This window comes from Panthera pardus, unplaced genomic scaffold (genome assembly GCF_024362965.1).
Source record: "Panthera pardus isolate Hobbes unplaced genomic scaffold, ASM2436296v1 HiC_scaffold_6, whole genome shotgun sequence".
Taxonomy (NCBI): domain Eukaryota; kingdom Metazoa; phylum Chordata; class Mammalia; order Carnivora; family Felidae; genus Panthera; species Panthera pardus.
Genome location: NW_026526991.1, coordinates 57648008 through 57671183, shown reverse-complemented (window position 1 = coordinate 57671183; position 23176 = coordinate 57648008). Strand labels below are relative to the sequence as shown.

At 57.3% G+C, this 23176-nt stretch overlaps 2 protein-coding genes and 1 long non-coding RNA gene across 8 annotated transcripts in view; 2 read left to right on the top strand and 1 right to left on the bottom strand.

Annotated features, from left to right (window-relative positions):
- OS9 (OS9 endoplasmic reticulum lectin) overlaps positions 1–1584 on the top strand; it is a 30758-nt gene extending 29174 nt beyond the window's left edge. For 2 of the 4 annotated variants that reach the window (XM_019454921.2, XM_019454920.2), the window contains exons 13-15: positions 19–183; positions 349–461; positions 766–1584. In XM_019454921.2, the coding sequence (XP_019310466.2) occupies positions 19–183; positions 349–461; positions 766–891 (404 nt within the window). In that variant the 3' untranslated portion in view covers positions 892–1584. The remainder of the gene's footprint in view (positions 1–18; positions 184–348; positions 462–765) is intronic. The other 2 variants (XM_019454923.2, XM_019454922.2) reach the window with 1 other exon arrangement.
- A 3325-nt stretch (positions 1585–4909) lies between these two features.
- AGAP2 (ArfGAP with GTPase domain, ankyrin repeat and PH domain 2) lies at positions 4910–18250 on the bottom strand. The gene is given in 20 exon segments (XM_019454927.2): positions 4910–6549; positions 6714–6969; positions 7091–7313; positions 7420–7510; positions 7615–7763; positions 7996–8055; positions 8974–9102; positions 9825–9944; positions 10124–10286; positions 10731–10835; positions 10923–11009; positions 11171–11329; positions 11730–11839; positions 12166–12300; positions 13321–13468; positions 13616–13701; positions 13885–13972; positions 14572–14630; positions 16309–16558; positions 16560–18250. Coding segments are annotated over 20 exon segments (3588 nt in total). The 5' UTR covers positions 17487–18250; the 3' UTR covers positions 4910–6306.
- LOC128775071 (uncharacterized) lies at positions 17328–23073 on the top strand. Of its 3 annotated transcripts, none has more exons than XR_008419698.1 (5): positions 17328–17441; positions 19762–20011; positions 20150–20359; positions 20768–21502; positions 22393–23073. It is a non-coding gene; the product is annotated as an uncharacterized LOC128775071 (long non-coding RNA). The 3 variants fall into 3 exon arrangements; XR_008419697.1 differs by having other exon boundaries at positions 17332–17441; positions 19745–20011; XR_008419696.1 differs by lacking the exons at positions 17328–17441; positions 19762–20011 and having other exon boundaries at positions 20057–20359.
- The last annotated feature ends 103 nt before the right edge of the window (positions 23074–23176 follow it).

The following is a 23176-nucleotide window of genomic DNA, read 5'->3' as shown; positions in this document are numbered from 1 at the left end:
TGTGTCTCCCCCTCTAAGAGGAGGATCCTGAGCACAGAGTCCGGGTCCGGGTCACCAAGCTCCGACACGGAGGCCCCAATCAGGATCTGACTGTCCTCGAGATGAAACGGGAAAACCCACAGCTGAAACAAATCGAGGGGCTGGTGAAAGAGCTGCTGGAGAGGGAGGGGCTCACGGCGGAAGGTGGGCCCTGGGGCTGGCTGGCCCAAGAGCTGTTGGCAGGGCCTGCTGCCCGAGGTGGAGGGGCTGGGTCCGGTGGAAACCTGTCTGGGCGCCTGGGGGGCAGAGGCCCTGCACCGAGGCTCCCACCCTTCCTCGCCTCTCACTGCCCACGTGGCTCCTTTCCAGGGAAAATTGAAATCAAAATCGTGCGACCCGGCGCGGAAGGGACAGAGGAGGACGCACGCTGGCTGACTGACGAAGACACAAGAAACCTCAAGGAGATTTTCTTCAATATCTTGGTGAGAGGCCGCCGGCCCCCAGCCCCAGATCTCCAAGCCTTGGCCCTGCTCTAGCGCGCCGTGGAGCTGAGAGCGCGGCTCCGGCCACGCTAGCTAGCCCCAGCCTCGCCGCCACCTTCTGTCCTTCTGTGATTCGAGGCTGGCGGTTCTGGCGGCCGGGAGGGTTTGTCCTCGGCCGGAGCCGCTCGCGCGAGCGCCGGGTCCCTGCCTTCCCCCGAGCCGCCCGTGTCCGTGGATCGTCCGGAGCCGAGGGCGCCCTTGGCTCCCCAGCAGCGACCTCACTCAAGGCACACCCTCCCCGCAGGTGCAGGGAGCAGAGGAGGCGCAGAAAGAGCGGCAACGGCAGAAGGAGCTGGAGAGCAATTACCGCCGCGTGTGGGGCTCTCGCGGCGGGGAGGGCACGGGGGACCTGGACGAGTTTGATTTCTGAGACCACCGCTGCCGTCGGCTGGCCAGGGAATCCCGGGCCTGCCTAGACTGGCCCTGCCTTCTCCCCCACCAGCCACCCGGGCCCTGAAGGCTAAGCGGCAGAGCTGAGCCTCGGACCCTGGCATCCAGCCGATCCTGCCCCCCCCCCCCCCCCCCGGCGCGGGGGGGGGGGGGGAGGGGGGAGGGGGGGCGTGGCAGGAGCACACGGCTGCTGCTCAGACCTGCCCAAGACCAACTGGGCCTGCCGGGTTTGCTCTCCCAGGCTCCTCCCCACAACCCCTTCCTTTCTCCAGCCCGCCCTGGTACCAGCCCGCCCTGGTACCAGCCCCTTAACTTGTTGGTTCCTTTCCCCTCCCTACCTGGAGAGTTGGTGAGATCTCTTGCGTGGAGGAGGGCAGGGAGAGCAAGAAGAGTGGGGCAGTTCAGCAGGCCCCCCACCCCCTGCCCGAACTGCTCCTCAGGGTCACCCCCTTCCCTTGGATTGGCTTGGGATTTCCCACTCCTCTCCCTTCCCACACTGTTCCCTACAATCCATACTTCTGAGTTGAGGTGCTTCCCCCTCTGTCTCTGAGGAAATGGGAGAGAGTTGCCCACCACCTCTGACACAATCCCACTGAAAAGGGTGGGGTACAGAACCACCCACCATGTTCTTGAACAATCAGGTTTCCAAATAAAGAACTGGACCATCCGTCAATCTTTTTTCTTCTTCTTCTTCTTCTCAGGGGGAGGTGGGGTGGGAGCTCTAGTAGGCATGAGGCTGACTGTTCTCAGGGTGGAGTGCACTCTCTCTGAAACCATTCTGTGCTCCGTACCCCCTAGGTGGCCTCAGTGGGCACTGGGGCACGCGGGAAGAGGCCAGGACAGAGAAACAAAGCCCACTGGCCTGCCAATGACTGCAACACTTTTCCTCACCCATTTCTGTTCCTTCTCTTCTCCCCCTGTATACCCCAAAGCCAAGTGCACACCGCGGAGTTCCCCCACCAGGGGAATCCTCCTGCTGAACTCTCTCCCAGCAGCGTGCCGCAGCTTGTGTTTGCCACCCACACCCCGTGCCCACCTGGCCGTACCGCTTCATTTCTCCCAGTAAAGACTCTACCCTTCACCACGCCCAAAGAGGGCATTGCTGCCCACACATGCCAGCTTCCTACTATGCCAAGGACAGGTGGGTCTGGGTAGGTCTCTCCATCTCTTCCTTGTTGCCAAGTACAGATGTTGGGCCCCTCACTGCCCCCCCCCCCTTCTTTACATCTCTGAGATATATAGTCTTTCTGCCAAAGACTGCACTCACAAGGTAAGATAGAGGGCACTGAACTCCCAGGTCTCCAGAAGTGCAAACTAAGAGATTCGATTGTTGAAGGAAGTTGTCTGAGACCAACCCTCTTCTTTCTGAATGTGGACTGGTGCTTATTTTGCATGTTATGCTTAAATCGTTTTATATGGAAATGTAAGGGCACCTGGGTGGCTCAGTTGGTTAAGCATCCCACTTCAGCTCAGGTACGATCTCTTGTGAGTTTGAGCCCTGCAGCAGGCTCTGTGTTGACAGCTCAGAGCCTGGAGCCTGCTATGGATTTTGTGTCTCCCTCTCTCTCTCTGCCCCTCCCCTGCTCACATGCTGTCTCTCCCTGTCTCTGAAAAATAAACATTAAAAAAAAAAAAACAACTTTAAAAAAGAAATGTAAGCAAGTGGACTTGTGAAATCCTGCTTCCCCAGATCCATTTGTATCTGTTATGGGGAGGAATGCTTTACTGTGCAAGACCTGAGACCCTGCCTCAAGTGCATCTGTAATCAGAATTCTGGGTTCCAATCCTCACTCCTTTATTTACTGTCAGTGGGGCTGTTGAACCAGCTACTTTAGTTTTTGTTTATTTGTTTGTTTTGGTTACTTAACTTTTCAAGTGCTGCTTCCTCCCGGGTAAGTTCTGGATGATTGCACTGGCCTCCGATGGTGGTTTTGAGTATTGAATGAAATCTAGTGTGTGTGTCATGCTCTTAGCACAGCACTGGCCCACAGGAAGTGCTCAATAACTTCAACCAGCTCCTGAGTTCTGAAGAGACTAGATGGTTCTTGGAGGCAAGAGCCTTAGAAGGAATCCCAACAGCTGATCTGAAGCTCCATTGGAAATCTTTCAGAATAGGGGAGCAGGCAGAGACTGGGGCAGGAAAGTTCTCTTTGATTTGATAGGGATGGACTCAACATCATCAGAAAGCTGAGTTCTGGAAACATCGCTAGATTCAATCATCTTGTACCTTCAACAGTAAATTCATTTTTGCTTTCCTTTGGCTTTTGGTGAAACTCCCATGGAGAAAGTCGGCCTGCCCCAGCTGTGCTAAGGCAACCAAAAGGAGGCGAGTGGGATGTGTGGCAGATAGCAACCAGGAGGGGATGGGGAGGGACAGCAGGAATCCAGGCGAGGATACACAAGGTGAGCCGGGAAGGTGGCATGGATGTAAAAGGGCAGCAGCTCCCCTTCAACCCCCACCACCCCGGGGAGTCTCCTTCTAGAATCCTATTCTGCACAGCCTGGAGGGCTTGACGTTTTTGTCATTCCATCCACTACACCCTTTACTTTTCCCACAAGGCCAAAGACGCAGCCCATGATAAAAAGAATTCAGTGGATTACTTAGTGTTGGGATTTGCTGCGGGGAGTTGCCGACACCTTGACCACCTTCCGCCACCGGCTGGAAATGAACTTCCCACCGCCCGTGGTTCCCTGTGGTGATTTCATGCTCTCCAGGGTCCTTACTTCCTCCTCATTCATACTCTCTCACACTGAGCTTCTGAGGAAGGGAGTGAGTTTTTGCCACTAAGAAGTAAAGTGGAAATGGAGCGCGGGAGTCCAGGGTCTCTGAGCCAAAAGACAGACGGGCCAGGCGTTCCTGTTTGAGTCTCTTTTGCTACTTTCCCCTCTTCCTTTCGTTTTGCCTTCCCAAACTATGCCCCTGCATCTGCACCTGTCACTGCCCCTGCGATCCTGCATTCACCTTTCCTGTGTCAGGCTGCTGTGCTGGGTGATCGCTCGGCCTAGAATCCTGGAGAATCAGTGCCTCCACGTGAAAGGGACCTGGACCTGCCGCTGCAGCCACACCTTGTTAGCTTCATGGCACACCTGTAGCTGTACGTCGTCGTCATGGGACTGAGGGGAAGGGGCCTCTACCAGAAGAGGCGGGGCCACTGACTGAATGACAACGTGCGGTAGCTGTGCCCAACCTGCGCTGGCTGCCGGCCCAACACCACTCCACCTAGTCCTTCTATCAGGGCAAATGCTTTCTGCTGCGTGTGACAAACAGGACTGGCTACACGCTGAACCAGAAGAACTGCAGCTGTTGGGGCAGCACTGGCCTCAGTCTGCTGGGGCCTCAGTGGCCCTGTAGATGACATGGAGGTGGGCAGATGTCCACAGCAGCTGGGCATGGAGTCTGCAGACACCGGGGACTTTGGCTGGGAGACAGACTTTCTACCTCTGTCCCCAGGTCCTTACTATAATGAGCTCTACCTCTGGTATCAGGTACCTAGGGTGGTCCTCTCCGGACAGTGCTGGAGTCCTTACCAGGTCCTTCTCAACAGATATTGTTCAGGTTATAAATAAACAGATGCCACCAAGGTAACCCGCTCAAGGCCACCCAGCCTTGAAGTGGAGGGCCTGGTTTCAAATTCAGATCTGACTCCAAGGTTCCTGCTCTCAACCAAAGCTACCCCTTCTGCTCGCCTCTCCAAGCAGTCTCTCCCCTGTCCTCAGAGTCCCCTAAGTTCCACACGGCAGCTTCTTCCCAGAAACAGGGTCATCTTGGGAGTCATTGACTTTTCTGCTCCCTGGATCCCCACTGTGGCTCTGCCCTGCCTGTTTCCTTCCACCACATGATGAAGTATCTGACCTGCCACCTCGTGCCTGGATGTTGCCCTGTCACCAGCCCTGGCAGAGGCACCCTCCGCTGGGCCACTCCCACCTCCAGTTCCCCAACCTTGACCAAGACCGTTCCCTGACCCGCCTCTTAGAGAACAAACCAGCAGCTCAACCCCTAGACAAAATCACTTCCTCTTTAATTGCTGTTGAAGAAGATTCACACCACCTGCCTCAGAGGAGATGGGGGCCTTTCCCCCTGCCCCCATCCCTCTCCCCTCCCCAAAATTACCTGGTCCTTTGAAAAATATTTTAGCCGAGAGAGAGAGAGAGAGAGAGAGAGAGAGAGAAAGAAAGAAAAGAAAAAAGACCGGAAACCACTGACACAGACGGCCCAAGGGCTGGATTGATTAAAGGAGGCAGGGCTGGGCCAGGTAAAAATCCACCCCACCACCCCCTTTCTGGGGATGGGGAAGGAGGCCTGGTAACCCTCCCAGCCACTTCACATCCTCTTAGCCCTGGCTGGGAGGGATCATGGGGTTGAGGGACGGGTCTGGAGCTGCTCCAGTGGAAGGGAGGGACTGGACAGGAAGAATAGTGGGGGAGGGGTCCCACTGTAGGGGTGCCCCCTACCCCAGATCACCACGGGCGCTGCACAGTCACAGGTACGCAGTCACGGTCACGGACACTCACAACCCGAGAGCACCCCCACCCCACCCCACCCTCTGCCCACCCTTGGCTTCCCCTACCCGGAAACGCCCTCCCCGAGCCCCTGCCCGCCCCTGCCCCCTTGTTGGGGAACAAAGCAATAAATTACAAGGTCCCTCCCCAGTCCCCTTAGCCCGCTCTGCTCCTTCTCTTCTCCCTCCCAAGATAGTAGTGAGGAGGGACCCAAGCTCTTGGCTCCCCCGGCCCTTTAGCTTCCATCCATGGGTGGGTGTGGGGGGACGTCCTCATTTCCACTCCTCATGGTCCCTTTCACGGAAAGGGTTGGGGACCCCCCTACCCCCTTGGGCAGCAGGGGTCCTGCCCCTCGCTGCCCTTCCCCCTTCACTGGGCAGTGAGATTAGCATGGAAGAGGTGGGGGCCCGGGTATTGGCCCCAAGTCCCGGGGCTAGCCCTCCCACGTACTAACCCCTCCCCCTGGCGTGGCGTCGCCCCAGGAGCCAGCCTGGGTTTGTGCTCCAGCCTTGGGATTGTCGAGCACAAGCAGGACTGGGTCTTCCCCCCTCCACCCCTAGGGGGCGCGAGCGGGCATAGCCAAGCTCCCTGCTGCAGGTACCGCGACAGGGCGTCTGCTTCCGCAGACACCCAGTGGGTAGACCCAGCGCAATCCAAGTGTGGAAACGGTGGAAAGGGGGCGTGTTGAGCTGGGGTCTCCATGCCTTTTTGGGGAGAGGGAGGTGAGTTTGTGTCTTCTGGGAGGCGTGGGGGCTGTGCCCTCGTGGGGGAAAGAAGTGCTCCCGTGGGGCGGGGTGCGGTTTAGAGAGGTGAGTGGGTGCATCTGTCCAGCGGTCCACCCGGTGTGGTCGTGCCCGGCCCGCGTGGGAGTGGGGGTGTCTCTCCCGCTGGGCAACTATACCAGCGCGACGGGGGCGTCGGCACGGCCCATGCTGGCGGCGCTGCTCCTGCGGCGGGGGCTGGGCGTGGCGGTGATGCTGGGGGTGGTGGCTGCGCTGGGGGTGGTGGCTGTGCTGCCGCCCTCACCCGGGCAGCCGTGCTGGAGAAGGATGTCGGCGCACAGCTGGCTTCCAGCCTGGCGGGCGTAGAACAGCGCCGTGTGGCCCTGTGCGTCGCGGGCGGCCACGTCGGCGCCGTACTAGAGGACAGAAACGGCCGCGTCACCAAGCGTCCCCGTAGGGCCTACACTCGCAGACATTCTCGCCACAATTTCCAGGCCCGCTTCCAGGATCCCCCGCGCCTGGCTGTTTCCTAGGCGGAGCTCTCAAAGACCCCTTTCCCCACCCCAGCACCCCCACGTACCCACAACAGCAGTTGCGTGATGACCACGTGGGCGAGCTCGGCTGCCAGGTGAAGGGGGGAGCGGAGCTGCGGGTCCTCTACGCTGGTGTCGAGGGGCCCGTGTCGCGCATGGGCCAGAAGCAGGAGAACGGTGGCCACGTCCTGGGCCTGCACCGCGGCCCACAGCTGGCGGCCCAGAGGCTCCTCTGGAGTGCCCAGCGGCGCCAGGAATAGCAGCTGCTCGTACTTGGCGCGAATCCATGACTCCCGCTCCTCCCTGCAAGACCAAGGATGAACGGGAAGGGCTCTAGGGACCGTCACCCAGGACCTCTGCCCCTTCCTCGGCGAAACCTCTCGGGATCCGCACACCCTAAGCGACCCCCTCCCCTCACACGTACCGCGAAGAGTCCCGCGTGGGTTTGGTGCGGCCCCGCGTGTCGCTCTCCCACACGCGGTTGGCCATGTCATTGCCAATGGCCGTCAGCACCAGGGTCAGCTCCCGAGGCCAATCGTCCAAGTCCAGCGAACGAACTCGGGACAGGTGTGTGCCCAGGTTCCGGTGAATGCCAGAACACTCGATGCAGATGAGTGCGCCCAGGTTCAAACTGGCCCACGTGGGGTCTGGGGAGGGAGGGCAGAGGTTGGCTTCTGGCCGGACAGGCAGCATTCGCCAACTCCAGCGAATCACATTCCCTCCCAGACCCCTCCGCTGCCCCCTTGCGCTCACTGGGGGCCCCGCAGTCCACGCAGGTAGAGTTGCCCTTGGCGTTCCGGATCGCCTGGATGGCCACCGCTTCACTTTGGCTGTCTGTGCGTAGCTGCAGAAAGGGTTGGGGTTTGTATTGACTCTCCCTCTGAGCCCTTCTCCAGACTCTTGAGACACTCATCTCTGCTCTCCCGCAACCCTCACCCCGACCATTACCTTGACCTTGCTGCTCTCACAGCATTGCAGACTGGCTAGGATCTGACTTTCGATGGCCTGGACCCAGGCATCCCGCTCCTCAAAACTGGCTGCCTCAAAGTGCCACGTCTGACCAGTGCTGGACACGATCAGGAATTCGAAGTTTTCCTCTGGGTGGGGGGATGGGATGAGGGTCATGAGGGACAGGGTTCAAACAGGGGTTGCCTTCCCCAAACCCTTCCTCCCTGATGTCCATCCCAAGCCCCTGGGAGTGGGGCAGAGGGGTTGGGGAAGCAGAAGGTGGGGGAGAGCAGGAAGCCCGAGCACATGCAGGGGAAGGCAAGGGCACCCCCACCCATCTGCACCCCAGCTGAGCGCCCCTCCCAGCTCCCCGCTTGTTACCTGCTTTATAAATATTTCTTAAACTACCAAAGGATTTTAGTTTCCACATTTTGCGCTTGGCTGGTTTCCCGAAGCGAAGGAGATAGAGATAGAATGGAGAGCAGAACAGAGAAAGAGACCAAGAAAGGAGAAAAAGAGAGGCAGATGGAGAGATGGAGAGAAATAGTGACAGAGTGCCAGAGACAAAGCAGGACAGACAGATGGGGAGAGAAAGCAGAACTAAAGTCAGTGGCCCCGGAGCAGAGTAGAGCAGAAGCCAAGAGCCATGAGAGTAGGCAGATCTGGAACCTGGGTCTGAGCACCCAGCAGAGAGCAGGGCATGGGGACCAGTTATCATGACCAATGAGGAGCCAGGTCTCTGGGAAGGGAAGGGATCTGAGTGAACACAGGGAGAGGGGGCAGAAGCGGAGTCATAGGCCTGGGACAAGGAGGTCCTGGGGTTCCAGAGGAGTCTCAGGGGTCTGGGGAGGTCACCGGGAGCAGGAATGTGGATCACTGTGGTCAAGGGCTGTTGGCAGAGTTTGGTGACCATGAGAAGTTATGGGGAACAGGGGCTGGGTGGGCGCAGAGTCCAGGAGCTGAGGAGTCACTGGGGGACACTGAAGTCAGGTGATGAGTCACTGGGGACCATAGGGGGTTCTGGGTGCAGGGACTGGGATGGCAAGTGGAGTTGAGGGCAGGAACAGAAACCAGAGGGTCATTAAGAGAGGTGACAGGAGCTACAGACTAATGGGGGACATTGGGATGGGGAGTGGCAGGGCTGGGAACTACTGGGTAAAAGGCATCATCTGGCGAACGGGAGGAGGGACAGGAGCTGAGTGGTCTTTATCCATTTCTTACTAAGTTATGTGCAAAGTGGTTATGATAGTCAAGCATTCAGCTCAGGCACTTTTCCTCCTCCTGAAGGAGCTAGGCCGGGGATCTGGAGTTGGGGGTGAGGGTCCAGGGTGGGAGTGGAGCTGCCCACCAGGGCCTCACCTTCAGCCTGCCCAGCTGAGCCTTCGGTCTTGGACGGTGTTGTCAACTTTTTCCTCCTCTGCTTCTTCACCATGGGAGAAGGAGGGGGTTCCCGACTCAGGGGGCTCAGGTCTCCAGATGGGGTACAGTCTTAGGGAGGGGGACACAGCTACCTCAGTTGCCCCTTCCACAGATTTCCTGATTTCTCCATAGCCTGTCTCCTCCCCTGAACTAGCTTTGGTCCCCCTCCTCTCCAGGAGGTCCCCCTTGATCATTCCTGGGGAGGTGGGCAGATGAGTGGTTTAGAGTCAGACCTGCACTCAGATCCTGGCTCTGCCACTGACTGGCCTTGAGACCTTGAGCAAGTCACTTAATCTTCTGAGCCTCAGTTTCTTCATCCCTAGAATGGGGATAACAATCTTGACCTGACAAGGTTGTTGTGAGGATGATTTGTTACCATTTACTTGTCACATATATACGTACATATATTATACCTCCAAACATTCCAAATACTGATGGCTGGCTATGTGCTGAACAATGTTCTCAGTTTGTTTAAGCCTCAAAGCAAGTTCTGAGATAGAATCTATTATCCCCATTTTACAGATGAGGAAACTGAGGCATGGAGAGGTCAAGCAACTTGCCCCAGTGGCAAGCCAGGATTTAAGTTCAGGCAATTTAGCTCTAGAACCCACTTGTGTTTAACCACTATGATAATCATAGTATGACTGAGCTGGTGCCTGGCACCCAGCAGATGCTCAGTGTATCCACTCATGCACTGATTCCAGCCTCCCAGCTTCTACCCCAAGTTCATTTCCCACCCACATCCCATTCAGATCTGGAAGACAGTGGATGGAGGGTGGGTCCTCACTGACCAGTGCTGAGGGCTCGGGCCAAATTCCGGTCTGGCTTCAGCAGGTGCTTGGATGTCTGGTCTGGTGGTGGCTGCAAGGAACTGGGGCTGGGGCTGGGGCTTGGGGTGGGAGTGGTGGCTTCTGTAGGAAGGGGAACGAGATAAAGCTTCAGCGAGCCCCTCTGTCTTTGGGCCCCACTCCTTATGTAGTCCCTCTTTATCACCTACCCTCCCGCTTACCCAGTCCCAGCCCCCACTTTCCTCCTCCTTCTCCCCCAGCTCTGGCCCCTCTCCTGCTTCTTTGTCATGAGAACCACTCACCAGGACCTTCACCCATCTGCACAGTGCTCATGTCCTTGACCAACCCGTTGATGCTGGCTGAGGGGCCAAAAGCAGAGATGGCTCTTGGGGGCCTTTTACCAGGGACTTTGACTGTCGTTCGTAGCAAGTCCATCTCCTTGCCATGGGTACTGTGGATGTAATCCTGGAGGGGGACAGGGGTTGAGAGTACGGAAAGGCTGAGGTCCTTGGTGCTGCTGGGAAGTGGCCAAGAGTATGGGCTGGAGAGGTCCTAGAGAGGGGACACCGTGTTGGGGGATGCCTGTGTTGGGACGAGCTTCTAGGGGATGGGCCCAACAGATCTGGCCTGTGACTATCTCCTCCAGAAAGTATTCCCTGGATGGCAGACCCGGTGGAGGTCCTTCCTCCATGCTCTCCCACTAGACTGCAAGTCCCTGGGGAGATGTCTTTACTTTCCCATCTCCAGCATGGGTGCACGGTGGATGCCTCACACATGGCTGCTGAACTTAAGAGAACAGGACCAGGGCTTGCCCAGAAATGACATTTACGTGTGTGAGAGCGCAGACCGGTAGAGGCGGAAGGGTGTCCAAGGCCAGCCAGTGTGGTCCAGCCAATCTTTGCCACTCACATTAATACTGGGGTGGTAGAGTAGGAAGCCATTACTGGACAGGGTCACGTATTTCTTCTTCCATTCTTTGTTCAAGGAGTTGCCACTTCGCTTCAGTAGGAAGCTCTGGAGTACGGAAAGAGACATGTGGGAGGAAAGCCAGTCAAGACCAGCTACCTGCCCCAGCCTGCCCCCAGGCCCTAGACCACCCACCTGTTTGATGGGGATGGCTCGCCCACTCCCTGTTGTCTCTCCCCGACTGTCCAAACTGCGCTTCTCAGAGTCACTGCCCCGACGATTCTGGAATGGTTATTGGCATCAGTTAGAGAACGGATAGAGGGATCCACTGATGGAAGGATGGGGAAGACGATGAAAATGGGCCCGACAGAGGAGTCTAGGGACCAGGGAAGATGGGCAGGGAACAGGGAACAGGAGGATGGGGGAGTCATCATGTCCAATACCGCAAAAAGGCTGGTCCTGCGCTTGGCTGCCCGGTGCAGGGACCCTGGAGTGCTCAATCCGGCCACTGCAGCTGCCTCAGCTCGGAGCTCCCGGTGACCAACATTGGGTGAGGATGGGAGGGAGGAAGAGTAGTCGCTAGTGTGGCCCCCATTGCTAGCCTGGGGATCGATGAAGGAGTCAGCAGAACAGTTGAGATGCTCCCGCCCCACCAAGCTAGAGTTACATCTAGTTACGAGGGATTTGAGACACTCCTTGATCTCATCACTGTTGGCTTGTATTATTATTAATAATAAAACTCCTCACTGTCATAGTGCCTTAGGTTTTGCAAGTATCATGCCGTATGATCTTCCTGAAACCTTGGGAGGTATGGGTGCTCGAGGACATTACAGCGTTTCAAACCTGGTTGATTTCCAGCCCAGTGCCCTTTTTAAAAAATGGTGTCACTGCCATATCCATTTGTCCCCCTCCCCCACCTCCTTAGGTCCTCTGTACCTGTTCTTGGATCACCAGCCCCTCCTCTGCATCTTACCAGCTGTGGACCCTGAAACCCCAACTCACCTGTCCAGCTACAGGAGTGGAAGCAGCTGAGTGGCTTGGGGAGCTGGGCAGGGACTTACAGGCAGCCAGAAGCTGTTGCTGTTTTCGTAAGGTCACCACCTTCTGGGCCACTGAAGGAAGGGGGAGAGGAAGGATGCACAAACGGGGCAGATACCCAAGACCCCCTGCCTCTGTTGCCCAGTTTTGAGAACTCCCCAGGAGATAACACCGGCGCCAACTTTACCATGGCCTTCATGCCACCTGTAGCCTGAGCAGCTCATTCAGCCCAGAAAGACCATGTGGGTATTAAGCACACCTTCTCTGACCTCTCTGATCCCTCCTCCCTCCCATGCAGGCTAATTTCCCGTCACTCACTGGGAGCGGCCTCGATGCCCAAAGAATACCCCAGGCCCTCAGCTCCTGGCTTCCCACGTGTCCAGGGAGTCACCATGCTCACCCTCCTGGAAGACCCGGTCCACATTGAGCCCGTAGGTGGCGCACGTCTCGTAGTAGCTGCAGCGTTTCATGTCCGCGCACAGAGCCCTGGCCCGGGCATCGCCCACCACTCGAGGGGAGGAAGCACTAATCCTGTCTGAGGGGACAGGAAAGGGGCAGGATCGGACGAGGGAGCCTTCCCGCCACTTTTCCTACTTTCTTTTCCCTTTGGCTCCAGTCCCAGTCTGGGCCCACTAAGGACAGGTTATGAGAGAATATTCCCTCCTCTTAGAATGCGGGGCCTGGCTCACAAGCCCAGCTGCGGTATGAGAAGGCTGGGTGAGCTCTGTGCACGTGTCTTCAAAGAATACTCGAGAGGTGAGCAGAGTTTCCTGACAAGGTCTGAAGTGGCTGAGACTCACAAGTGACCATCGCCCTGCCCTGCAAACCCAGTGAGCCCTGACCTGAGTGGGAGGTCATCTGGTGTGTGAACTAGGAAAAGGCTGAATGTCCACGGGCAACAGGTAGACTGTTCCCTCAGCAGCAAGGAACCAGGAGGCAAGCGGCAGGTGGAAACAGGCCCCTGCAGCATAGGCCTCCAGACAGAAAGTCCTGCCAGCTCAATACCGGTGGGTAAGGGGCCATGGTGGCATCTGAGCGCCTCTGAATCACTTCTGTGAGAATTTTACAATTCTATAAAAATTCTCTGCCCCCTTTATTTTCGCCATCATTTCATTCGTGCTTTCTCTTTGTTAGATACGTTCCTCTGAAAGGTGTCCGCCTGACCCAGCTGAAGCAAGGGAAAGGTGGAAGGCTCCTGTCCACACCGGAGCCTGAGATTTTCTGTTTCCCAGGGTGGTGACAGGAAATGACAGTGTGAGAACACAAGGTGAGTGACATCTCAGAGGAATGGAGATTGCTGTGACAGCTGTCCCTTCCTTCCTGAAGAGTCCTCTTTGCTCAGACCCGGGGATGTTTTTGTTTTTGTTTTTGTTTGTTTGCTTTGGTTTTTTGGTTTAATGGCTCCCTTATTTGGAGACCAGCCTCCTTCCAGGGGGTTACTGCAGTCCCAGGGGCCATTTCCACACCTCACCATGCTCTCACCTATGTTGGGCAGCACCTCAGCAGCCGTCTCAAGGACTCCCCTGAAAGCCGTGCTTCCCCAGACCCTCCTTACCTTGTGTCCCCACCAGTGCCAGTGCCAGGCCTCCTCGTCCTTCCCCCCGAAGGGAGCTCAGCTGCCCATGGAGACGGCTCACGGCCTGGAAGCTGTTTTCATCCTCCAGGCTGAAGACCAAAATGACAGCATCTGCCCAGCCTGAGAACTTGCGGGGCGTGAGGGAGCAAAGGGAGGGTCAGACAAGTCCACTCCTCTGGACATGATGCCCAGGGAGGTCTGGGAAACTAGAGCTTTCTCTCTCTGCCCCTGCCGACCCCAGTCAGCCTGCCTACCCCAACACCTTAGCTCTCACCTTGGCATCAGGTGCCCCGGCTTCCTCTCGGATCAACACCAGATGAGTCTGTCCATCCACCAACATCTCTTTCTTGTGTTGTTCACCTGTCCAGGAGGGTTGGAAGCGGTAGTAGGTCAGGGGTCACAGGTCACGAAGCTTCCCCATGCTTCTTGTACTTTAGCTATTATGGCTGCATCCTTTCCTCCAGAGGTCTCCAAAGCTGCCTAGTCATTGATCCTGGATTCCTGACCCAAAGCCTTAGCTTCCTATGGCTCCTGAGAACTCACTTTCTGTCTTCTCCAGCACCTGGTATGAGCCAGTCAAGAATCGGTGGATGAGCGATGACTTCCCGCTCCTGGCGTCGCCCAGCACGCCCTGAGAACAAGATTGTGGAGTAGAGATGGTGAGGATTAAAAGGAGGCCAAATGCTTGGGCCTGAACGCTCCAGAGAACTCAAAGACTGGCAGTGTTAAATCATCCAAGCAGGAGCCAGCAGGGACCAGATGATGGTGGGTCAGGTGAGGGCGTTCGGGAAGATCAGATGAGCATGGTAAGAAAGGATCCCAAGCTCAAAGTGGACCACAGGCTGAAGATTTTCAGCAACCCAGTACTGTGTATGTGTGTGTGTGGGGGGGGGGGGGGGGGCGGTGGTCACGTCACAGCCCTAGACACTGGTTGGAAAGTTTTACCCAATTCTGTGCAACAGAACATGAAAAGCTAAAGGGGAGATGCCAGAAATGAGGAGAAGGCTGGAGGAGGACCATGGACAAACAAGAAAAAAGAGACTAGAGAAGAAAAAGTTGTAAGGATAGATCAAGCCCCAGGAAAGTGCTACGAAGGCAGGATCTCAGGAGAACTGGAAAACTATTCCCCATTCCCACAGAGACAGGGAAGGGAAGAGATGAAGGGGAGAGACTTGAGTGAGGTGGGTGGGATGTTGGCCCTCAGACAGACTAAGGGACTAGGTTACCTACCAGGCGCAGTTCAGGAATGGAGCGGCTCAAAGTCCATTCCTGGCTATTGACCACAGCTTCTGTAATAGGAAAGGAGCCATAAGAGAGGATGTTGCAGGCCCAGGAGCATCCCCACCCCTCAGCCACCCCTCCTCCTTTTTCAGCTTCCCTTAACCCCCAGGACTCTGGCTGGGCCGGAGAACTATGTAGAAAGGCTAGGTTTAAGAGTGGTCCCCAGTCCTCCCATCCTAGCCGCTGCTCTCCCCACAGCTGTTGCTGCCGCTCAGTGGTTGCTTAGCAACGGAGCCAGCTAGACAAAAATACTTCAGTTGGCATCTCCCTTAAAGCACATCCCCAAACGTAAGTCCCTGCCCCAGATGGGGGACCAGGGTTCTGACAGTGGTGGGTTTTTCCCTGTGGAAGCACGGAAGAGGGTCTCCTCCCTGCCGGCCTGACTTGGATTCCCGGGCAGATCCTGGGAGGAGGGGCTGGGACATGGAAGGGAGTGGGTCTTCCTCAATCTCCACTTCACAAGAGAGAAACTGAGGGATGTCCCTCCCCCTTTTCAAGGTCAACAGCATGGTGGCCCAGACCGCTTCCTACAGCCCGAGCAGTGGAGCTTGGATTTGTCTATGCTTCCCTCTCCCACACCTTCCCCACAAGCACCATCTGAAAGAAGTGTGGGGAAGGGCTCAGTTTCCTGGCCGGGAGAAGCCACAGGCCTGGGGGCGGGGGTACGATGCTCCTTCCGCCCGCCGGTCCAGCCCCCGCGCCTGACACTGGCCGGACGTTCCCGGGGCGCCGCAGCTGCGGCGGGAACTCTGGGATCCGGAGCCATCTGCTCCCACCCGCTCCAGAGCCAAACCTCGGGGGCCGCCCCCGCTCCCGAACCCGCCTTCCCTCCGGGGAGTGTGAGCCGCACCAAGAGTCCCTAGCCTGTTTCTTCCAGAAAAAAATAAAAATAAATAAATAAAGACACCCTTCCCCCGAAAAAAACCAGTACCTTCTCGGTACCCCCTCCCAAGTCTCTGGGGGGTAAAAATTGCCTTTGCTGCAGTTCCGTCCCCCTGAGTCACTCCAGGGCAGCCCCCTGGGGGTTTCAACGCCGCTCTGGGGACAGGGTGGGCTGTGGGAAGTGAGGCCTCCCATCCGCCCCCTCTCACTTCATGTTCAAGTATTCATCACGTTCCAGCCCCCACGCACTCCCGTACTGCCCAATCCACCTTCACTGCACGGAAAGAAACTAGAGTCCCTCCCTGCTGCCTCACTAGCCTGGTCTCAGCCCAGGGAAGACCTATCCCTGGCGAGCAGCTGCCTGCAAGGTCACTCTCCAGCCACCTGCCCCAAGCGCTCAAGAGAAACTGAGGCTGCTTTATTCCCTTCCCCTTCAATATCCCTCCGGGCAAGGCAAAGCTCTGTTCCCACGCTCCCAGAGTCCAGCTGAGACTGGAAGTGGGGTCTGAGCCTTCTCTGGGAGCGATTTCCTACAGTCACTCCGACCAAGGGCATTATTTTCCCAAAAAACTCTGAGGCGTTCTGAGTCCCTCTGAAATCCAGGCATCTCTCAGGTCGCACAAGGTAGCTACCCACCTCCTTTCAGGACCCCTTAGTCTTTGGAAGTGGAGTGAATTTGGTTCATCCCCCCACCCAAGAGAGAAGCTTCCTTAGTTCAATCTTGCACACCTCTCCTCCACCCCAAGCTGAGCATTCATTCCACATGCCCTCCCCTCCCTGTTCTCAGGCCCTGGTCCTACTCACTAGGGGAGGCGCGGAGCTCTGCGCCCAGCAGCTCCCTGGACCCGCTGCCAGAAGATAGGCCCGGGGGTCCGGGAGGGGGCCCGGAGCCAGGAGGCCCCCCTGTGCTCTTGGTGAAGATGCCGCTGATAAACTTGAGCATCTTGCGATCTCGAGTGGATGCTCGGCCCCCCTCCCGGCCCCGTTTCAGCCCTGGAGCTGGAGGCTCTAGAGTGATTGGAGGTGCAGGCCCAGTGGGCTGCGCGGAGGCGGCGGGTGACAGCAGCGGCTGGAGCCGGGGTTGCTGGGAGGGTTAGCGGAGGAGGAGAACCAGCAGGCGGTCCCGGGTGCAAGTCACTGTTGTCCAAGGTCTTACTCTTGCCTTTCCGAGGGGACAGCTTCCCTCGGGCTCCGGACCCAGCCCCGACCCCACCAGAGGTCGTGGCTGCCGCTCCCCCTCCCCCGGCGGCGGCGGCGGCCGCGGCGTTGGTGGTAGCGGCGGCGGCAGAAGCTCCAGTCCCCGCGCTGCTCTTTGACCCCTTGACCCTGGGCTTGCCTTCGCTTTCGGGCCATGACAGGCGGCTACCCGCGCCCTTGCCCCCGCCGGCTTTGGCGCCACTCGTGGTCACGGTCTTGCAAGGCTTGGGAGCCGGCGGAGGAGGCGCCACCTTGAGCCTCCGACTGCCGGTGCCCGGGTGCGGGGAGGACGAGCCTGGGACGCCGCCGCCAGCCCGGCCTTCAGGTTCCGGCCCTCCCCAGCTCGGGCTGCTGAGCAAGGGGCGCCGGGAGGTGGGGGCGCCCCCGGGCTTGGGGTCAGGGCTCAGCCCCCCGGAGAGCGGGGGCCCCGGAGGGGCGGCCCAAAGGGAGAGGCGGCGGCCGGGAGCGGGGGAGACGGGGCGGGCCGGACTGGCCGGAGCCGGGGACAGGGCGGGGGGCTCGGCGCCCCCGGCGCCCGCGCTGCTCGTGCTGATCCACAGCGCATCCTGCCGGTGGAAGAGACGCTCGTGCCGCTTCTTGCCCGGCTCCTCCGCGCCTCGGGGGCTGCCAGGATCCCCGGTCTCGGCACCTCTGGTCCCGGGGGCGCCGGCTGCGGCCGCAGACGGAGAAGGCGGCGGCGGAGGCACCGACTCGAGCTTGACCAGGGTCAGCGAGATGAGGTAGGTCGTTGTCCGGCGCTGAAGAGCGCCCGCGCCCCGGCTCATGGGGCCCCGAGACCCCCGAGCTGGGGAGGGGAGGGGACTCCCCCGGACTGCCTCAGGGGGGCCCGGCCATGGGGCCGCCCTGCTCGCTGCCCCCAGCCCCCGGACCCCGCTGAGCCCCCAGCCCGGCTCCGCTGTCGCCGCCGCCTCCGCCGCCTCCGCTTGCGCCCCCCTCCCATCACACGGGGCACCCCCTCCCCATGCTCCCCGCCCTGCGCCCCCACCCCGTTGGAGCCCCGGGACCTTGGTGCTGCTCCAGGGAGGCGCGCCGGACCTTGCACCCCGGCCTGGGTGGGGGCGCCGAGATGGGCGGAGGAGGGCGGGGAGGACAGTAGTGGGGGCAAATAGCGGAGAGGGAGGAAAAGGGGGCAGAAAAGGGGGACCCGAGGCTGGGGAAGAAGAAGAGCCGCTGCGGGGGAGGCAGGGGCGGGGAATGGGGACTCAGGGGACAGGGGCCGGGGATGGGGGTCGGGGAGGGGGGTCTGTAGGAAGGTGGGAAGCTAATGGGCTGGTCGTGCGGGGGATTCGCAGGGGCGCGGGGAGGATGCTGGGGATGGAGATACAGGCGCCGGCGGGGGAGGAAGGAGGGAAGCCTTAGGGGGTGGGAACCCACGGGTCTGGGGTCTGGGAAGGAAGGGGCGTGAGATCCCGGCGAAGGGTCCGGGGGGCTCGCCGGGGCTCGGCTCGGTCCGGATGCGCGCTGTGTCCGGGCGCTCCCCTCACATTGAGGAGGAGGCGGCCCCCCGCCCCCCCCACCCTATCTCCCCCCCAACCTTCTCTCCACCAGCTCCGCTGTCTGAGAAGGCGGTACAAAATCCAGGACTGGATTTCCCTCCCAAATCCTGGGCTGGATTTCCTAGAACTTGGACTCACCTACTCCAACAATCTAGCCCCCTCCCCTAGCACACCACGGTTAGGGAGCGCGACTGTTGGGTGCGTCATTTAGGGACCAGGGTAAAAAATCAGTTCGTGGGTGGACAGTCCGAGGGGGAAACGGAGCGAATTTAGGGGGTCACTGCCAATTTGGGGGAAGTTGAAGTAGGGAAATGGGGAGGCCTGAAATCCCTTTCCCAGTACCCCTTGTCTCCCCCAGGTAATTGCACGCTGTTCCTTTCCCCATCACCCAGCCGCCTCGCCCACCCCCACCCTCCGCAGGGCGATGCATTGGTCGGGCCACGACTTGAGCCCAACTGTCCCAAAGTGAACTTGTAAAGTGTTCCCTGGGGATGGGGACAAACATGGAATTTAGCAGGGTAGGAAGGAGGGGGGTGCCTTAGGAGGGGAGAGATCTAAGGGCTCCAGGACCCCAGGCCAAAAAGTGAGTCAAAGGCTCCAGCTTGAGGTGTAAGGAGAAGGAATATGTCTACAGATTGACACCCCCCATACCAAAATGCATCCAGTCTCCATAGCAACCGTAGCTCCAAGAGTGCCTCCGAATCAGCGGGGATAAGCAGAGAGGAGAATCGGTGTGTATGGCGGGTGGGGGGGATCTGCCAGGGGATTGGGGTTAAGGAAGGCACCATCCTCAAACCTGATTACCCACATGTGAGGTTTTTAGCACCCCTGAATACAAGGACCCCTTCAGTTGAGGTGGGAGGCGGCATCTTTTGGGTTCCCATTCAGTCTCTTGAGGTTTTCAAGGTGGAGCTCTTTTAGAAGGTTAAAGAGGAGATAGAATGGAAAACGTCTGTCGGCTTTGTGTCTACCACCCTTCCAGGGACCCTGGAGTTCGACTCACTGTCCTCTACCCGGGGGAGAAGGCTGAAGGCGTTAGGCCCATGGGGAACAGAGGCTGAGTGAGACTTGGCAGGAATGGGCCTGAGTGGTGGGAGGCCTTCCCACAGGCTTGGAGACACCCCCCCCAACCCACTCCCCTTCACCCCCCTCACCTCCCCCCCCACTCGGGGAGTCTCAGTGTTCCCCTAATTTGGCGTCCCACCCTCCTGACGCAGCTGAGACTATAATAAGTGCTGGCGTGGGCGGCTCTAGGAGGCAGGAGCCGACAGCGTGCTTGGCCTGGTAGGGGGTGAGGGGGGGGGGCGGTACCAGGATGCTGGATGCCCTTTGTTCTCCCTGAGACCTGTACCCAATCCCTCTTGGGTCCAGTCCTGAGGTCAGCACCCCCTCTCTCCACCCCACTCTGGGATGACACCATTCCCAGGACAGGAGACTCTTCAGTAGCCTTTTCTGAATTTTCTGAGAGGGTGAGGGAGTTTTGTTGATTCTGCCTTAATTTTCCTTCCTTCCTTTGGTGGCCTCAGTTTTCCTTTATGTTCAGTGGGAACAGAATCCTGACTCTTAGAGGAGTTGAACAACTCGCTAATGAAGAGCGGAGTCTTCTGGGAGATTTCAGCCTCCACCCCTCCTCACTCCCTCCTTCTCCAGAGCTAAGTGGAGCTTCTCTACCTGGACTAAACCTTTTTCCTCCCCCTCTTTCTTTTCTACTGGGATGGGGCTTGGAGTTCCTCCCCTGGGAGGCCCCATGGGGCCACTCCCTCCATGTGGTCTTTCCACCACTGAGGCTGTAGGTAAGGCACCTGCCAGTGGTTGTTCTCAGCAAACGGTGGGGGGGACAGGAGATGAGAGGGGCACTAGCCTCAGAAAGGCAACGGGAAGGGGATCAGACTGTCCCCTGAGGAACCCGAATCAAATGTTCCTTCTCCAAGTTACGGTCTGGTGGCCTCTGCAGTCAGAGAAGTCTGGCAGGAGGTATCCCTGATGGAAAGAATGGCCTCTCGACCCCCCACCCCCACCCCAAGTAGGCCGCTAAGAATGGAGCAGGTGGGAAAGACCAGGATATGATGAAGGATGTGCTCTTCCCAGACACCTTTCACGGACAACATAGCTGGCTTTTGTCGTTCTTTGCCACCTCAGAGGTAAATGGGATGACAACAGGCTGGAGACCACTTTCAGTTCCACCAGTTCCCTAGTGGTGGGGCCTTGTGGATATGGAGTAGCTGTTCCTGCTGGGGCCCCACCACAGGATTGAAGGTTGGGGTGGGCAGGAGGATGTGGCGGATGGTGTTGCCATGGCAGCACTTCCTCCCTGTGTTGTCATCACTTGTTCTAATGGCACTAAGGAGGTAGAGCGGAAGGTGTGTGTGCTGGGGGTGGTGGGGAGGACAGGAACAGGGGCATAGGGAAGAGAGGGGACCGAAAAGAGTCCTGGGGACTTCTTTGCACTTTAGCTGTGCAAAGCATGTAGTAGGAGTGGCAGTGTGTGCCTGGGGGCCTGAGATTCTCTGTGTGGTGTATTTTCAATGTGTGTGTGTTTCTCTCTACAGCTGGAGAACAAGAGGTCACCGATCCTTTGTGGGTCCTGGGAATGGACACATTATCCAGTCCCAGAACCTCCTGCCCCATACTGCTTCCTGCCCTGGACTCCCCAGACAGGGTCCAAGTCTACCATGGGTCTGTCACAGCCTCTCTTCCCCATGCTCACCCACTTCTCCATTGCCAAGAAGGTCAGCTCAGCAGTGACTTGTATTTTGATCCCCTGGGAGAAGGATCAGAATTGGGGAAAGAGGGAGAATGACACCTCCCATATCTTTTTCCATCGTGTCCAAATGTGTTCTTCCCCCGAGTCCCAGCTCCATCTAGAGGACTAGGAAGTGGCTGATTGGGAAGTGACGTGTGACACAGCAAGCCCTTCTATCCCCCTGCTGGTCCCCGAGACACCCAAGTTTGGAGCTAACCCTCCTCTTACCTCGCACACTGTCCAGTGAGGCCTGGATGCTGTTTCGAAGTTCAGGGTCGCCCACCCTCTCTGCCAGCTTCCTGAGGCGGCTTAGAGACTGCTTGGCCACCTCGTGTCGTCTGACTTCTGCTCTCACTGCAGCAACAGCCAACTGCCTCTGGGCATGCATGTTGCCCAGACCTGTCTTGGCAGGCTAACAGCAACTTCTGGTCCTGAAGCCCATGGCCCTGCAGTCCCCAAACCCCAGAAGGCCCCTTCTGCTGTGCCTCAGAGCTCACCGCTCCTGCCCGCCCTTCCGTCTGTCGGCCTCACTTCCTGACTGGTGAGTTTCAAACCCACAGCCCGGGACAGCACTACCTCCTGCACCTCCCACCCCCTCTAGCGTTGGCTCATCAACTTTGCCAGCCAGCCCCTGCTATGATTCCCCCAGCCAGGTGGATGGAGAGACCTTAACAAGGATCCTAGGGCCTCCTGTGGGAGGTAGCTAATTAAGATGGGTGTTGGTGCTAGGAGAATGTGGCAAGCCAGGCCCTGGGTGCAATCCCAAACTCTTGGTGACCAACAGATTTGTGTTCAGTCTCAAACTCTGACAGGAACGCGTACACACTCGGTCTCACTCTTACAGCCCTTCATTCCAGCTTACGATTGTACCCACCACCCACCCCACACATCCAAAGAGCTTGCATACCTACAGTTTGCTCCATAACCCTTCCTTAGTCAGCCACCCCATGGTAAGCACCTTTTAAAAGGCCAAGTAGTTATGGGGAGAACAGGTTATGGAGGAGAACAGTAATTCTAACCAGACAAAACCACCAGGCTCTCTGCTCAATGACTTTCATAATAATTATCTATAACACTTAATAGTTTACGACACACTTTCAAATATGTTGTCTTCATGACAGGCCCCAGGGGTGCAGGAAAGGAAATCGAAGTTCTGAGAGGCCAGTGTGAGGTGAAACAAATCTGTGGGTCTAGGTCTCCTTCTTTTTTCAAGGTTTTATTTTTAAGTAATCTCTACACCCAACATGGGGCTCGAACTCACGGCCCTGAGATCAAGCACCGCACGTTCCACTGACTGAGCCAGCCAGGCGCCCCATGGGTCTAGGTCTTCTGATTATAACTCCAATACTCTTTTCACTATACTCCCCCAACCAAGATGCTTGCCAGTCAGTTTCCCTTATCCCTAATACCACTGTCTTCCCCTTGATGTAGGACCTGAAAGAGAAGAGGGTGGATGAGGAATTGAAGAACAGAATGAAGACACAGGGGAGATATTGGGAGAAAACAGTGGCTAGTGTGATCTAATCGCTTTGCTTCAGGACTCAAACCTTTCTGGGCCTGCCAAATGTCTCTTCGCCTGCATACCTTCTTGACATTAATTTGTGAAGGATAGCAGATTATAACTATGGATTCTTTATTGTATAGTTAAAGACAAGGGAATCGGAGTTGGGTTTATCTACTGGAACTTATAAAACAGCCTGATTATAATAGCGAACATTGAGTGTTTACTATATGCCAGGTAATGTCATAAGCATTCTGCATATATTAACTCATTCAATTCTCCTAACAACCCAAGAGACAGGTGTATTGTTATTTATCCCCATTTACAGATGAGGAAACGTGCAAAGAGAGCTTAAGTAATGGGCCAAAGGTTACACAGCCAGTAAGTGGCAAAGTTGGAACCCGTGCAATCTGACTATAGCAGTTAAGATTTACTGCTCATGCAGTCCTAGAATCTAAGTACATACAAACTGAAATCATCCCGTGGGGTTGAAGGGAGGTTTTTCGTTTGTGTTCCCATTACCACTGTTTCTCTTGGAAAAGAAGAATTATGCCTTTTCTCATCTCCGTGAAAAGCATTTATTCAGTAATAAACATATTGATCAACCTCTATGCCCACCTTCAGAGTGAAAATGTGGAGACTCCTCCTTCCTCTCATATTTATTCATATTCCAGACCCCTCCCTTTGGCTTTTTTTTTTTTTTTTTTTTTTTTT